Consider the following 15204-nt stretch of genomic DNA (forward strand, 5'->3'; position numbering starts at 1 on the left):
AATTTCAGAAATCCTCGTGTACCATGCAGAAGCGGTATATTACCCTCCATGGACTTTTCCAAGTGGGCGGAACCCGTACCGTTCGGTCCCGCTAAGCAATACGTGAGTGGTTTCTCCTACAACTCCTTCCACGGGAAGTAGCACAGCAAAGTAGTGTAGTCATTTGTAAATATACGCACTGAATGTTGAGTCTCAATTTTTTTTTGTTTTGTAAATAATTTTTAATTGTAGCTTCTGATTTTAATAAAGTTCACCAGTCTTTGAACTTGTTGGAACTTACATTTTTTAACTCTTTTTTTAATATTTTTTATTATTTCAAAATCGTATGGTGTAAATTATTATGGTTTGTTATTTGTTCATAGTTCAATACGTATATAGAAATACATTCAGTGCGTATTACTGTAGTCAGTAGATTGTAGATTAGCAAGTATCATAGTTATTAGTTACGTAACTTATTTTAGTAGATTGATGTAAACATTGTATCACGGGCCTCAAGTATGTAATATTAAAAAAGCATCATGTCAAATAACATGGCACCCTGATAGAATGTTATGTGTATATTGTAGTTATTAGTTACACATAGAAAAGTTGTTTGTTGCACGTTAAATGAAATGCGTAGAAAAATTGTTAATAAATATGCGTAAGAAGTCGTAAGTCTAGAACGATTGCCATATTTTATAGATCACATTTAAATTAGTGTACATAAAATGTTGTGGTTTTATTTATATTAGTTGAGTTTATTGTTGGAAAGTTCTTTACATGATATCTCAGAAGAAAAAAATTGATATTTTTTGTCAAAATACAAACATGAAAGAATGCATAATATACATACCTATTCCAAAAAAGTTTAATTTTGTCACAAATCAAAAATCATTTTCAGAAACTTCTTTTATGCTCAAAAATAAATATTCTACTGATTATAATATATATATAACCTTCCGACAATTAGGTACCCTATACGTATCTATGTATCCGTAGAAATAAGTAGAGTTCTTGCCTAAACTTAAGCCTTAGTAATTATTTCTACTATCTTTAATTAGTTGATATAATGATTATTTCATTTACATCTTGTATTTCGTTATCCTCTAGTTATTTATTTAGTCATACAAATAGTATTATTTTTAACGGTATGTTTTGTAGAAAGTTTATCAATCACTTTGTAAATAAACACATTTATACATTTATAAATTAATGTGCCTACTTTAAATAAAAAAATATACTTAGTACTTATATGTTGTTTTATTCACCTATCCACGCTTATAATATATTATTATCTCAAATATGCACCATATTGTTCATTGCACTTAGCTGATCCTAAAGAATTACAAATTTTGCGTATAATTTATATTAAATTAAACATTTTACAGATAACAGATGCCATTATAGAACACAAACTGGTTAATGACACAACAAATGGAACAATAAATTGTGTTAATTCAACACAATGCACTATGAATATCACTAACCGTAGTAATATCAATGACAAATGCAATGAAGTTGAAAATGAAAATAATGATATACCTAATTTAGATTCAAGTATCAATTCCACGACTACTCAACAAAATGACTGTGATCATATTCTTAACGTAAATAAAACTAGTTTTGAAGAATTAAAAGCTGCTAAAAACAGTGTTATAAAAGAAAATAAAGGGCGAATTTCTCATAAAACTGCAGGCCACAAAAGCAATAGTTTAAGGAAAAAACGATTTGCACCAGCTGTCTACAATTACGTTACAAACCATGACGTTGATTCTACTGAAAAATTAGAACCGGAGGGAGAGGTAAATACTGCGAATTTGGCTAATTTTAACATAAAAACTACACATGAACCTTACAAAAGTGATACTTTAAAAGATACTTACATTAAACACATACCACGGAAAATTCCTGTTGAAGAATCTGCAAGCGATGAACTGAAAGAATTAAGCTCTAATAATAAAAGAAGCTCACAAGAAATAGATGAAAGCTCTGAAAGTGATGACAGTAGTGGTTCTAAGGAAATAGACAGACGTAATGAAAGTTCTGAAAGAAATAACGAATCAACAGCAAATTCATACGAAAACCGCCTATCAAATTTGCAGGAAAATTCTTCGAATGAAAACCTTGATTATCATAATTCAGATAACGATCGCAAAAAATCACGACCATTTTTACACAATAGTGACGAAACCTATAACGACAGTAATGAAAGTAAAGAAACCGTAAAAAACCTGAAACCACTTTCGTTTAAACATAATATAAATAAGGAGGATAGTGATGAAACAACTGAGAATAGCAACAGTGAGGAAAACATTGAACGCGAACAAATTAACGCAAAATTTAAAAACCATGATAGCAGGAATTCAGACGAGAATCTAAAGACAGAAGATAATGATGATACATATAACCAATCAAATTTTACACAAAACTATAAAAATCCTATTGACAAGAACATCGATGAAAGTACTGAGCAGATATCTAAAGAGAATATTTCTACTGAGAACGAGTCCGGCAATGCTAATTCGAAAGTTTTTGACAAAAATGACTCATATGAAAATTCCCCTATTGATTCAAACATACATTCAAACGACACAACTTCTGGCAATCTGAAAACAATTGTTAATATAAACGATGGAGAAATTAAACCTGTCATAGAACAGAACATTGAGGGTGACGATAGTGAATCAAGCGAGGAACTAAAAAGCTCACATTTAAAGGTTGAAAATCCTCAAGAAGATAAGGTTGGTGATGTTGAAAATAAAAAAGTAGATTTAAAACAACAGTTTGAAAGAATTCCTTTAGATTATAAACACGTTGAGGCAGAAAGTAATGAACAGACAGAAACTCCAATATCTAACAATGATTCAGTTGGAGAAAATAAAGAAGCAGAGTCTGATCCTCCGCCAGGAAATGAAAAGTTTGATGATAATTTGAATATTAAATTCGGTGACATATCGATCAAGTTACCTGACATAAAATTGCCTGATGATATTTTATCTTTTAACTACGAAGAACCTTTATATGAAAAGGTTAAGTCGGAAAATTCATACAGTCATAAAGAGCCCGATCAAAGAAAAAAATATAACAATTATGATTATCGTGACAATTTTAACCTAAATTATAAAAATAAAGACGCAAGTCATACCGATGAAGAAGAAGAGGAAGAAAATGATGATGATGATGATAAAAATGATGATGAAGATTTATATGAAAAATTCGTTCGTGAAAGATTCGGTAAACGCAAGTCAAAAGAAGAAAAGAAATCTAAATATATTACACCTAACGCGGAACTATATAAAACGTTACAAAATGTATTGAAAAAGACTGAAAAAATTCAACAAGAGGCTGAGAAGAGCGGGGACCCGAATGCTGGCTACGCATGGACTTTAGAATATGGCCAAAAATTATAAAATCCTATAGGTCTAAGAAATTATTTATTATATAATGTTATTTTCTATGTTGTTATACTTAGGTACCGTAAGTTAATAAATTTTTAAATATATATTTCTTCTCCTTCTTTCTCCCATTATTTAAATCCTTTGTATTGTACCTAATCATCCTATGAATAATAATGAGACAACAGCAATAAAATAGATTCATATAATATACCTAAATGGCTTTTGGTTGGTAGGAAGGTTTTGATAAATAACAAAAATATATTAGATTTTAGACAAAGCGGGCGAAGCTGCTGGCGGAAAACTAGTAAAGCTGAAGAGTTTATTCGTTTGTTTGAACGCGCAATTCTTAGGAACTTCTGTCCGATTTTGAAAATTCTTTCGGCGTTAGATAGCCCATTTGTCGAGAAAGGCTATATATCTTTAAACTAAGACCAACAGGTGCGGAGTGACGAGGGTGAAACCGCGAAGCGTACTAAAGTAGGTATAGTTAAAGTAGAGTAAGCCTAGATGATATCAAAGAACACAACTCAACTCTTATTTATTCTCTTTTATAGAATAAATAAGGAAATAAATAATAAGGTTATAAGTTATACCTATTAATTACTAAGAGATAATCTTGAGATAATATTACCTATGTTGTCATCGTTGTAATTGGCAAGTACATAATAATTGGTAATCCCTTAACTCACTTTTAAACGCGCATAACTAGATTTAAAGGGCATTGAAACTTTCTGGCATATCAAACCCGCCGCCATTTTGATTTTTTTTCAAAATCGCGGCGCACGATTAAAGTGGTATGTATGGATAGAGGACACATAGACGAACAAAAAATGTCTCATAACATAGTACCCTAAAGCGTCACATTACCGAGATATTTGGAGGTAAATATTCACTTATGAGTACAACGACAAATACTAAAAATTGACTTATTACGTGTCTATATGCATAATATTATCTCCAAATAATCACTCCCAGGTAGATTATTATTATTAACAGTTTATTGGAAGAAAGTAGGTACATTCATTACATAAAAACATACATACATTACATAAAAATGTAAGTAATGTAATTAATACCTACTTTCTTCCTGTAATAATAATAATCTACCTGGGAGTGATTATTTGGAGATAATATTATGCATATAGACACGTAATAAGTCTATTTTTAGTGTTTGTCGTTGTACTCATAAGTGAATATTTACCTCCAAATATCTCGGTAATGTGACGCTTTAGGGTACTATGTTATGAGACATTTTTTGTTCGTCTATGTGTCCTCTATCCATACATACCACTTTAATCGTGCGCCGCGATTTTGAAAAAAAATCAAAATGGCGGCGGGTCGATATGCCAGCGTCCATACAAAAAGTATCTATGTCCACTACCAATTACCATGTTCTGACTTCTGTCATTCAACACATCTGTCAATTTGACTTACCGAAAATATTAATTCTAACCTTATTTCATCTAGAACGCAAATCAAGCTGCAAAATCTATTTATTGTCTGCTGGAATAACATTAATAACTAGAAAATAAATTATTAATCCATAATGGCCGAAGAAATACAGAAAAAACTGCAAAAGGAACTCGAAGTATTCAATGGTCTTCAAAAAGAGTATCATAAGGCTGTAGCAATGAAACAACAACTAGATAGCCAATTAAATGAAAACAAGGCGGTTAAAGAAGAATTATCACTATTAAAGAATGATTCTGAGGTATATAAGCTAATAGGCCCAGTATTAGTAAAACAAGATCTAGAAGAAGCTAGACAAAATGTCGCAAAACGTATGGAATATATCAGCAAAGAAATCAAAAGAACAGATGGTAATATATCGGCTTTAGAAAACAAACAGCAAGCAATACAAGAGAACCTTAATAAACTGAAGAATGATCTTGGAAACTTAAAAATTACTGCGTAACTGTTCTTTATCATTATCTATCATAAGTGCTTTAATTTTTATTAAAACTTTGTGTGAATCCCTGTTAATTTACTAATATGTTGTCTTCGGACACTCAATGTCTATACAAAAATAAATTATTCATTTATTTTTAGTTGTGAAATTTTCAATTGTCTTATCTTGATATGAGCTCGAGATACCATATTTGCTATTATACTAATGTTATGAACTTATGAATATGGAGATCCTTGCTTCTGGATTCACTTCCAATCTTCATATAGCAGTAATAAGGGTATTAAAAAAAGTCAGTTTTTTTCAAAAGATTTATATTTATTTATCCCATAGCTTAAATAATAATACAAAATGCATTCAATGGCACAATATATGGTATATAATAATATAATCAGTAAAGTCAATATTTAACACATTTTATAAATAATAAACTTGTAAATTTAATATGGTCTTTTTCTTTTTTATGAATATATTATATAATGTTTAATATTTCTTTATACTTTGTAAATTCAATTATTTGACAATTAAAAAATTGGTCCCCATGCTTACATACTAAGTGTAGAAAAATCACTATTCAGTCCTCTAAATATAAATAAATACTAAATTCTAGTATAAATTCTGGCAGTTCAATTATTTTCTTTTTAAACAGTAGATATTTTAATTTCATACAATAAATTTTACTGAAAAACAGGATATAATTTATGATTTTACAAATAGTTCAGTGGAAGATATTATGTTCACAAGTATTAATTAACTGACTTCATTTTAATTATGATGGTCAATGACCACTTTACTTAGGAATATATAATCACTCGCCTTACATATTTAAAAAATAGCATAAAATTTGTATTTTTGATTATTTCATAAAAAATTTGATGAAATATTACATGTCAACATTCACAGTCTATACAAACCGTAATTAATTCGTAACCAACTGTTAAAAAGGAAACAATTCAAAAGTTATAAATCTTATGTATATGTCATGCAAAGTTATCATTTATAAATATAAAAATAGATGTCACACAATTTGATACTTCTATATCTTTCATTATATAATATGAATAATACTATTATTTCACTTAATTCTACTCTGTACACAAGGCACACTACAAAAAGGCATTTCCTGTTTAACAACAAAGCGGCCACTCAATAAACTTTTACCGCACATTCTGCCTGAACATATGAAGCAGTTAGCGTGCCAATGCATATTACTCCACGACACACCTTGCTGTTCAGGGCCTATCACACCACCACAAGCTCGGCAGCGCTCTGCATAAAATTGATCATAACATTGCAAACAAATAGGTAAGCCAGTTTTATCATCTGGCACATATTTCTTTCCACCAAGAGGTGCATCACAGTGATAGCAACAAAAATGTTGCACATGGAAGGCTCTGCCTTCTGCGGCTGTGTAGGGTCGAGTGAAAATCAATTCATCGCACCCAGCACAGCGCGGTATTTCGAGAACATTGGCCAAATCTCTGGCACAATATATTTCCCCTTTGTAATAGAAGTACACAAGGTCAGCTAACAGCTCGCCACACTTACAGCAAGTGAAGCATTGAGGATGCCATATGGACTCCTGTCCAGCCCTTTCAGCCTTAACAGCGACTTCACCTGCAAACATTGGTTTCTGACAACGCTGACAAGGCACTCCTTCATTGTATAGTTTTCTATTAAACTCTAATTCAGCTGGACTAAGAGATATATCAGCGAATTGCGTGAGAATAGGATCAAGCTGTTCAGCATAGTTACTAACTTGTACAGGAATGTCAGAAAGTTGGGAATTGTCATTGAATGTTTGTGGGGTTAAGTTGCCTGGGTGTGTATTATAATTAGGGAGGGGTGGAGGAGGAAGATCCTCCTCAGAATGAGTCCTCAGATACTCTCTCAGAGGAGCAGTTTGCTGAGGTTCAACTTGATTAAGCGGCTTAGTTGTGGTTGAATATTGGGGACTGATCTTTGTGGAACATATAGTGCCACTATGTTCTGGAGTTACTGGTTCTTGCTTCCAGCTCCATATCTCTCCATTTGGCGCAAAAATTGTTCCTTTCTGTAATCTGCTATCAAGTAGTTTAGCAGTTCCCATAACGTTATTGTTAGTGACAGTCATCAGATCTGGTATAATTTGAGTCCCCAAAGCCTTTGACGCGAACTCGTTGACTTCTTCTTTGAATTGGGGGTTCTTGTTGTACTCATCACGGAAAAGTTTAATCGGTTGTAAGTAGACATCGTTAGTTACTGGCATATTGAGATCATTCAAGTTCTTTAAGAGTTTGTCATATACTGGGCCATGTTCTACTGCACTTTTGATACGATCAGACTCGATTTTCATAACATGAAGCTTATCTTTAACAATGCGACTCAAAATGGGGCTAGACTTATAATCTGGTAAATTAGCAGCACTGCTAACTACATTGCCCTGAGAGTCCAAAACGAGTTTTTTATCAGAAGCATTCTTCGGTACTATGTTGTATTTTACGCCACGAGATATATTCGATATCTTCAATGGTAGCGCGTACGATTTGGGTGCTGTGTGAACTTTGCTATTTTCGACCGAGCATATTTCAGCACTTTGCAGCGGTCCCACTCTCACAACATTACCCATACCCACGACATGGTCCTTGATACGAGAGATGTACTCCTGTAAAAAAAACCATAATATTAGTATAGAAATATATCACTTCATGACTTGAATAATGTTTCTACAACTTTCATACTACAATAAGACTATTCTGCTTGTAAAAGCGACACAAAAATTTTACTGTTATTACATGAACATATGTTTATACACTAGAATTTAATTAAATTATTTGAATAGTGAATAACTTAGGATCAACTCTGTTATAAATTTAGCTAGGTATCTATTAAAGACATTATTTTATAACCAGTTTTCAATTAATAGTACTGTTAATACATGAGAGATACACATTTACTATTGTTTCTCCTTTTACTCGGCAACCTTGCCTTACCATAAAGATCCTGGCAATAAACACTAACAACACGATTACACGCCACATACCGTGTGCTCCGACTTCTCCTGGTCCGTGGCGTGGTGCCTGGCGGCGGGCGCCACGTCGTGCGGCGGCAGCTGCGTGCGGAGCTGCGCGCGCCGCTTGCGGGCCGCCTCCGAGCCCGACACGGGCGCCAGCGGGCCCAGGCACGACATGTATTCCGATACCTAACGATAAATGTATTTATGAAAGCCCATAACTAGGGGAATTACTCTTATAGCCATAGATATAGAAACTGGAATTGGTATTGCTATAAGAAGTCATGGTAGCCCCTCAGATCTGACATTGGTATTTACCAAATTAAAAAACAGAAAGTATGACTCAAGTGTCTTCAATTATGAAACTACCAAAACATGTCTTAAGAGATCTGAAGTATGTGCAATATTCCAGATCCAAATCAACAATTTCACACATCTACATAATAAAAAATCATGCACATGTGCATCTTTATCCAAATGCACTAGACCCAAATAAAGTAGCGGGTTTATAAGATTAATCATCCTAATAATAATAACACCTACACTTTATTATGGTCAATTGACCAACAGTCTAAATAAGTTGGGATCTGAATCATCACTGCCTTGTCCTTATGTCCTTGTATAAATAATTCCTTAAATTGTTTTTTTTATTTTTTTAATGAAATAGCAGGACATTTTTTATGTAGTATTGCCATATTTCAATTAACAGATTTTGTGTTGTAGTGAGATCGGAATATTGTTTTAATTAGCATTCTGATTGGAATACACATAACTCAATTCAGAAATATGTAAAGGTTATTACTGTAATGATGTGATATTTATATATCTTTTTGGTTATTATATAACATTTTTTAATAAAATAATTGAAACTCAGAATAGTAATTAAATTATATAACATAACAAGTTAGTTAATCATTACAAAACTAAATTAATTTAATTGATTAAATATTGTACATATATTGAATACCAATGATAAAATCTATGTATCCATTGCCAAACCAATTATACCAAAACGGTTTTTAAAAATCAATAGAAAACATATAGTAATACATATTTGATTTGTAAATATATATTGAACTATCTTGTTATCAGGTATCGGAAATATCTTATCAAATGTTATTGCAATACTTCATAATGATTACGAATATATATTCAGAATAGATAAAGCAAATCCGTTTAGATAACAGATAAAATAAGTCTTACCAATTCAGTGGAAGCGTTAGGTGGTACCCAATCGAGTTTAACAGGCTTATCGGTGACTCCACGAATTTTTATAAGAGGCACTGTAAAATCATATAAATTCAATTAATGAAAATGACTACAATATTATTGAGAATTGATTTTTAAATACAAGTACTATTAAAAAAATAATATAGGTATAAGCAAAATTAAACTATAATAACAGTAGTTATAAATAAGAAAGATATAAAAAGCATGAATAACATCTTGTGATATGCAGTTTTCAATTAAGTTTCATTAAAACGAATTCAGACAGACAGATAAGCAAACACAATATTATTTATGTATTTGTTATTGTAATTAAGACATTAATCATTCATAATTCAATATTATTCATAAATTAATGATAACAGTGTACATAAATAGAATAATAAATGAACTTACGGGAAGCCTTTTTAGGTTTCGCAGTTCCCAACAGCTCAAACTGAGCCCACCCAGACAGGTCATCGTCTTGTACATCATGTACATCTTTACTACAATGACAGGCTCGACAAACCTTGCGCCAGAAATGTAAATCTAGCCCAGGACATGACGTTCCTGAAATTTAATCATTATCACATGAAATATAGGAGTAACATTAAGAATTAAACAATGTTAGGAAAAGAAAAGATTTTATATTGTAAAATAAAGGAATGCTTTTAATAATAAACATACTAGCGAAGAAGGAATAATTTAGCTATATTGAAGCTTTCTAGGCAACAATTCTAAATATTTTGGGAATTAAAAAAAAAATATTGTTTATAAGAAATAGCAGCAGCAAGAATTAAAATAAATTTGAAGAACAGGCTGAAATACTGATTACATTTGCATTACTAAACATTAAATTAATTCAAAAATCAAAAACAATTTTATGTAATGTTTTTCTACATTAACATTGTTAATAATATGACAGTCAAACTAACTTGTGCATCAAGTTTTTGAAATAAAATAACACAGCAAAAACCTAATGAGCTTAAAGTAAAGTGTGTCATGCTAAACATAATCCATGGAAGTAAATATATGGATCTTATAATGAAATTAAAATGTAGATAGATACATTGGTCCATTATCGTTGTACTTACAGCTTTAATCCCAGAGAACTAAACACGAGACAACTGTTAGTCCAGAAGAATGTTAAATAGATATTTACATAATAAATTCTTTAATATAGATAAAGTAAAATAATAATTTAATTTACCGCAAGAATTGCAAGGAGCTCCCGCGCCACTATCATGACCTAATCTTGCTTTACTTAATTTTTCTCGTTGACTCTCCAATTTAGATAACCAAGCCGGCGCTTCAGGGGTCTCCACGCATGATTCACTCATCTAAAATACATATGTAATCATATTATGCCCGACAAACTTAAAAAATACATAAGTACTTAACTAAAGAAATAATAACCGTTCCATACCTTATTTATGGGATACGTAATCCAAACAGGTCTCAAAACAGATACTGTATTTTAAAATCTTTTAAATATCATAACGTTTGATAAAATATGCACGTAGTAACAATACACAATACATCGACTTCAATTATTACAAACAACAAATAAATGTATGAAACAATAATCATCAATGACCATTGACGGAACCGATTGACCAATAATATCTCGTTAATTTGACAATTTGTCATCAGTATTGCCAGTTCTTTAAACAATTTCCATATTCATAATAAACAAAATACAGTCGATCTTTCTTATATATTATTATTATATTCAAATTCTATTGCTTCAAAAATGAACTATCATATAATATAAAGATACTGTATAATAGTCTACGTTTACTTCAGCGGTTACATATTCCAAGTTCAAGGTGTAAGAATGATGAGTCATAATTACTTCGCAAAATTCCATGTTATCATATACATTATATACAACAATTATATCCCTTAAATTTATATTTTTTTTTGATAATTAAATTTTTGTTACAATATTCTAATACACAAACACACAAAATAAATTTCTTCTATCTGGCAACCAAGCAACCATCTTTCAATGTGTTTTTTCTATATTGGGATCGAGTTTTGGCTTTAAAATCCCTAAATGAATTATTATCCTTAAAATACAGTGAATTAAACAAATATACGGAATAATAATAATAATAAAAACAAACCAATAGTTAATAAAACTTATAATAAGGTGCATTTATAAGTGTATTTCCATTTCAACTTTTTGCTTTTTTGTGACTCATAATCTGGTTTCTGTATATTTTTATCATAAGTTTACGTTGTTTTAGATGTCTTCAGGACGACCAATTAAGTGCGTGGTTGTAGGTGATGGTACTGTTGGAAAAACTTGTATGCTTATATCTTACACTACGGATAGTTTTCCGGGAGAATATGTTCCTACAGTGTAAGTAATTTCTTATTGAAATAAGCATTGTTAATTTTAGATGAATAAGATCGCTTTAAAGTTAAATTTTTTTATTGGAAATTAAATTAAAACAATCTGAATCAATGTTTAATAAATTGGCTGTTACAGATTTGACAACTATTCAGCACCAATGGTTGTTGATGGAGTAGCAGTTTCATTAGGATTGTGGGATACAGCGGGACAAGAAGATTACGATAGACTGAGACCATTGAGTTACCCACAAACTGATGTGTTTCTTATTTGTTTCAGTGTGACAAGGTGCTTAATTTAAAAATGTAATATAATCATGAGTTATTCTAAGATCTGTTCAAATAACACAAATATCTGTTGATTTTCAGTCCCTCATCTTATGAAAATGTAACTTCAAAATGGTATCCAGAAATTAAACATCATTGTCCTGATGCCCCTATCATCCTGGTTGGTAAGTAGAATCCAAATGGAATTTGTTTTATGACATTGTCTTGATCTAAATTTAAACCTAACTAATAAATTACAACATTTATATTGCATTAAATTTTCTGTTTCACTTCTTGTACTACCCACACAGACATTTACGTATACCTGATAATTTATTGGTTAAATGTGAAAAAACTATCCCAAAAAGCATCTCTATATGTGCCTTGTATACTATGTGTCATTACAATAAAAAAAAATTATACTTAATTCAATAAAAAAAAAATTATTCTAGCAGGAGTTTTGAATGTCTTTAAAAATTTAAGTACTTAAAAGATATATTGAATAATTTCAGGTACAAAAATTGATTTACGAGATGATCGTGAAACACTGAGCTTGTTGTCTGAGCAAGGCATGTCGCCTCTAAAGCGGGAACAGGGACAGAAACTTGCAAATAAGATCAGAGCTGTGAAATATATGGAGTGCTCAGCTTTGACTCAGCGTGGACTCAAACAGGTATATATTTAATCATAATCATAATCATTTATTCACCATAAATATAAAATTAAATACATAGAAATCATTATCTTAAATTAATTAAACATAAAAATACAACAATATTATAGTAGGACCTGATTATTCAAAAGATAATATGACCTGCAGGCCATATTAGACAGCTTGTATCGTAGGTATAGGTGTATACCCTTCAATTTATTTTAAACTTTGCCATGCAATTTTACCTATAGGCAATGAAGTACTTCCATAGCTTATGTGTCATTCTGGTATATAAGTCACACTGCCAAGTATCATCTAAATCCATTCTTAGGTTTTCATGTGAAAGAGTAACAAACATCCATAAAAATTTATTGTTATAAAAAATTCAAATATTTCAATTGCCTAACATAGCTATTTACTCTTGCTTAATACAAAATATATTATTAATATTACATACTTATATTAATATTTACATATTTATGTTTGTCAGACTGTTGTGAGCCCTGACTTCCAAAAGAGGAAATAGGAATTTCCATTTAAAAACACATGTCTACATATAAATAGTTCTATTGGATTTTAAAAAGAACATTAAAAAACATCTCTTAAATATTTTATATCAAGTTATAAATTTTCAATTCTTATTATAACAGGTATTTGATGAAGCAGTTCGTGCAGTATTAAGGCCAGAGCCTCAAAAGAGACATCAAAGGAAGTGTCTTATCATGTAAATGTGATGCACAAAATGACAAAGTTAAGTCAACATATTCATGCAGGAATCTCAAGGTGACAGTAATAATGTGTTTCTGAACCAATTTGTGAATGCTTTTAGAAAAAACCTTGATATATTTAGCGGATCACAATATATTATTCATGCTACTTCTTATCCTTTTATGCGATATAATGTGCCATAATAATATAATTTCAAGATTACAAACGAATCATCACAATAATACATTCTTATGTATATTTTCTGCTTTTTAAGTAAATAGATATGCCAAAGATTTATGAATATAGGTGTAAGTTTAGACATGTTTGTAAAATAAAGCTGTTACGGTTGGAAACAAATTGTTACTGTTAAATAATATTGAGTAACAATGTTATTTTTATAATATTACACAAATGAACCTCAATGATGATATTAAAAGGTTTTTGAAATATATTCTTAATATGTAACTTGTGAATAAGGACTGATCATAGATGCTAGTAAATTGTATTAACTTACTCAAATAGTACTGTCATTAGTTGCAAGGATGAATGTTTTGTACTGTTCAGCATTTATAATTAAAAGTCAGCAGCATTTATTAGCATTTTTGCGACAAAAAGTATTGATAAATTTATTTTTTGTATCAAATATATTTTGTCACTCGTCAAGTATGGCATTTTGGATAGCTATATATTGATGCTACATATTTATTCTAATATTTTTGTCTCATTTTATCGAATTTTGTATTATAGTTTAGTTTCATACTGTCTAATGGGCATGTGATGATGATATTGTGTGTTTTATAGTGATTTATTAGGGCGAATATTTTTATATGTAAGAATGAATAAGCATTCAAGTGCGTTATCATACTGCAACGATTATTGTTCTTTAGATATTTTATAGATTGCTTTGATTTACAGGTAACGCTTTGAAATATATTGTATATAACTTCAATTATTTATATTTAAGGACGAAATGCGCAATCTATCGATATAATAAACTTATGTAACTGCACTTTATAAATTATTGAATTTAATCTGTGTTTGTTTTAATCCTTTCATTGAAGCCAAAATGAAGCATTACATATTTTAAATAAAACAACTTGCACGATTTATATAATTTATTTCATATTAATTAATAACACATAGGAGTACATAAATCTTACAGTGGCAAAAGTAATCTTAAAAAAAATACACAGTAAGTCTTTTTGTCACATAATTATAGAACACCGTGGATGGTAATTAAATGCATTACTTACCTATATTTTAACCAGTTTGTTAACAAAGTTCCAAATGGCCAATATAGTTCAAACCTTTAACAAAATTAAATTTTGTTTATTGAAATATGTAGACCGTATGTTAGTACATACTAATTACTCAATTGTTTAGATACATAACAATCACAGTTTATATTAATCACAATAAAACAACCAATAATAAAATTATTGTGTGAAAAGTAGGTATTCAAAAATGAATCATTATGAAGTTAAAAAATTAAAAAGCCAACAATCTGTACAGCGGGCATTGAGTTACTATGTACTGCAATAATACCTCGATGACAGAGGGGTAATATAGTTGTTCTAACTGGGATAACTATATTTTTTCATAATAATTATTAGCCAAAAATGCACAAGTTAGAAGCATTCACTTATAGGCCATTCAAAAGTATGTATATTACATATGGTCTGATAATAATAATTGGACATGACTATCATAAGGATCAGTTTTGAATGTCAACATACCA

General features: G+C 30.4%; 5 protein-coding genes across 5 annotated transcripts in view; 4 read left to right on the forward strand and 1 right to left on the reverse strand.

The window, feature by feature from the left end:
• The window catches only part of LOC149908397 (uncharacterized), a 37347-nt gene extending 33896 nt beyond the window's left edge, over window positions 1–3451 (forward strand). The window contains exons 14-15 of the mRNA XM_090101850.1: window positions 9–102; window positions 1368–3451. Coding sequence (XP_089957976.1) covers window positions 9–102; window positions 1368–3389 — 2116 coding nt within the window. The 3' untranslated portion in view covers window positions 3390–3451. The remainder of the gene's footprint in view (window positions 1–8; window positions 103–1367) is intronic.
• CREG (Cellular Repressor of E1A-stimulated Genes) overlaps window positions 1–15204 on the forward strand; it is a 188776-nt gene that overhangs the window by 145601 nt on the left and 27971 nt on the right. The gene's annotated exons all lie outside the window — the stretch shown is intronic.
• On the forward strand, window positions 4796–5425 carry Pfdn6 (prefoldin 6). Its single transcript, XM_090101853.1, has one exon. The coding sequence runs from the start codon at window positions 4924–4926 to the stop codon at window positions 5290–5292; it is 369 nt and encodes a 122-aa protein (XP_089957979.1). The 5' UTR covers window positions 4796–4923; the 3' UTR covers window positions 5293–5425.
• On the reverse strand, window positions 5810–11087 carry Tes (testin LIM domain protein). Its single transcript, XM_090101852.1, has 6 exons — window positions 10908–11087; window positions 10692–10821; window positions 9899–10051; window positions 9479–9558; window positions 8306–8464; window positions 5810–7927 (listed from the first exon to the last, which is right to left on the reverse strand). Exons 2-6 carry the CDS (start codon window positions 10819–10821, stop codon window positions 6359–6361), a joined length of 2091 nt encoding a protein of 696 aa, XP_089957978.1. The 5' UTR covers window positions 10908–11087; the 3' UTR covers window positions 5810–6358.
• Mtl (Rac family small GTPase Mtl) lies at window positions 11482–14497 on the forward strand. The gene is made up of 6 exons (XM_090101855.1): window positions 11482–11636; window positions 11734–11849; window positions 11979–12128; window positions 12209–12291; window positions 12619–12779; window positions 13409–14497. The coding sequence occupies exons 2-6, from the start codon at window positions 11734–11736 to the stop codon at window positions 13484–13486; spliced, it is 588 nt and encodes a 195-aa protein (XP_089957981.1). The 5' UTR covers window positions 11482–11636; the 3' UTR covers window positions 13487–14497.

This window comes from Colias eurytheme, chromosome 5, assembly GCF_061535395.1.
Source record: "Colias eurytheme isolate Ceu_HAF_F1 chromosome 5, ilColEury1 Martin Lab GWU primary, whole genome shotgun sequence".
Taxonomy (NCBI): Eukaryota; Metazoa; Arthropoda; class Insecta; order Lepidoptera; family Pieridae; genus Colias; species Colias eurytheme.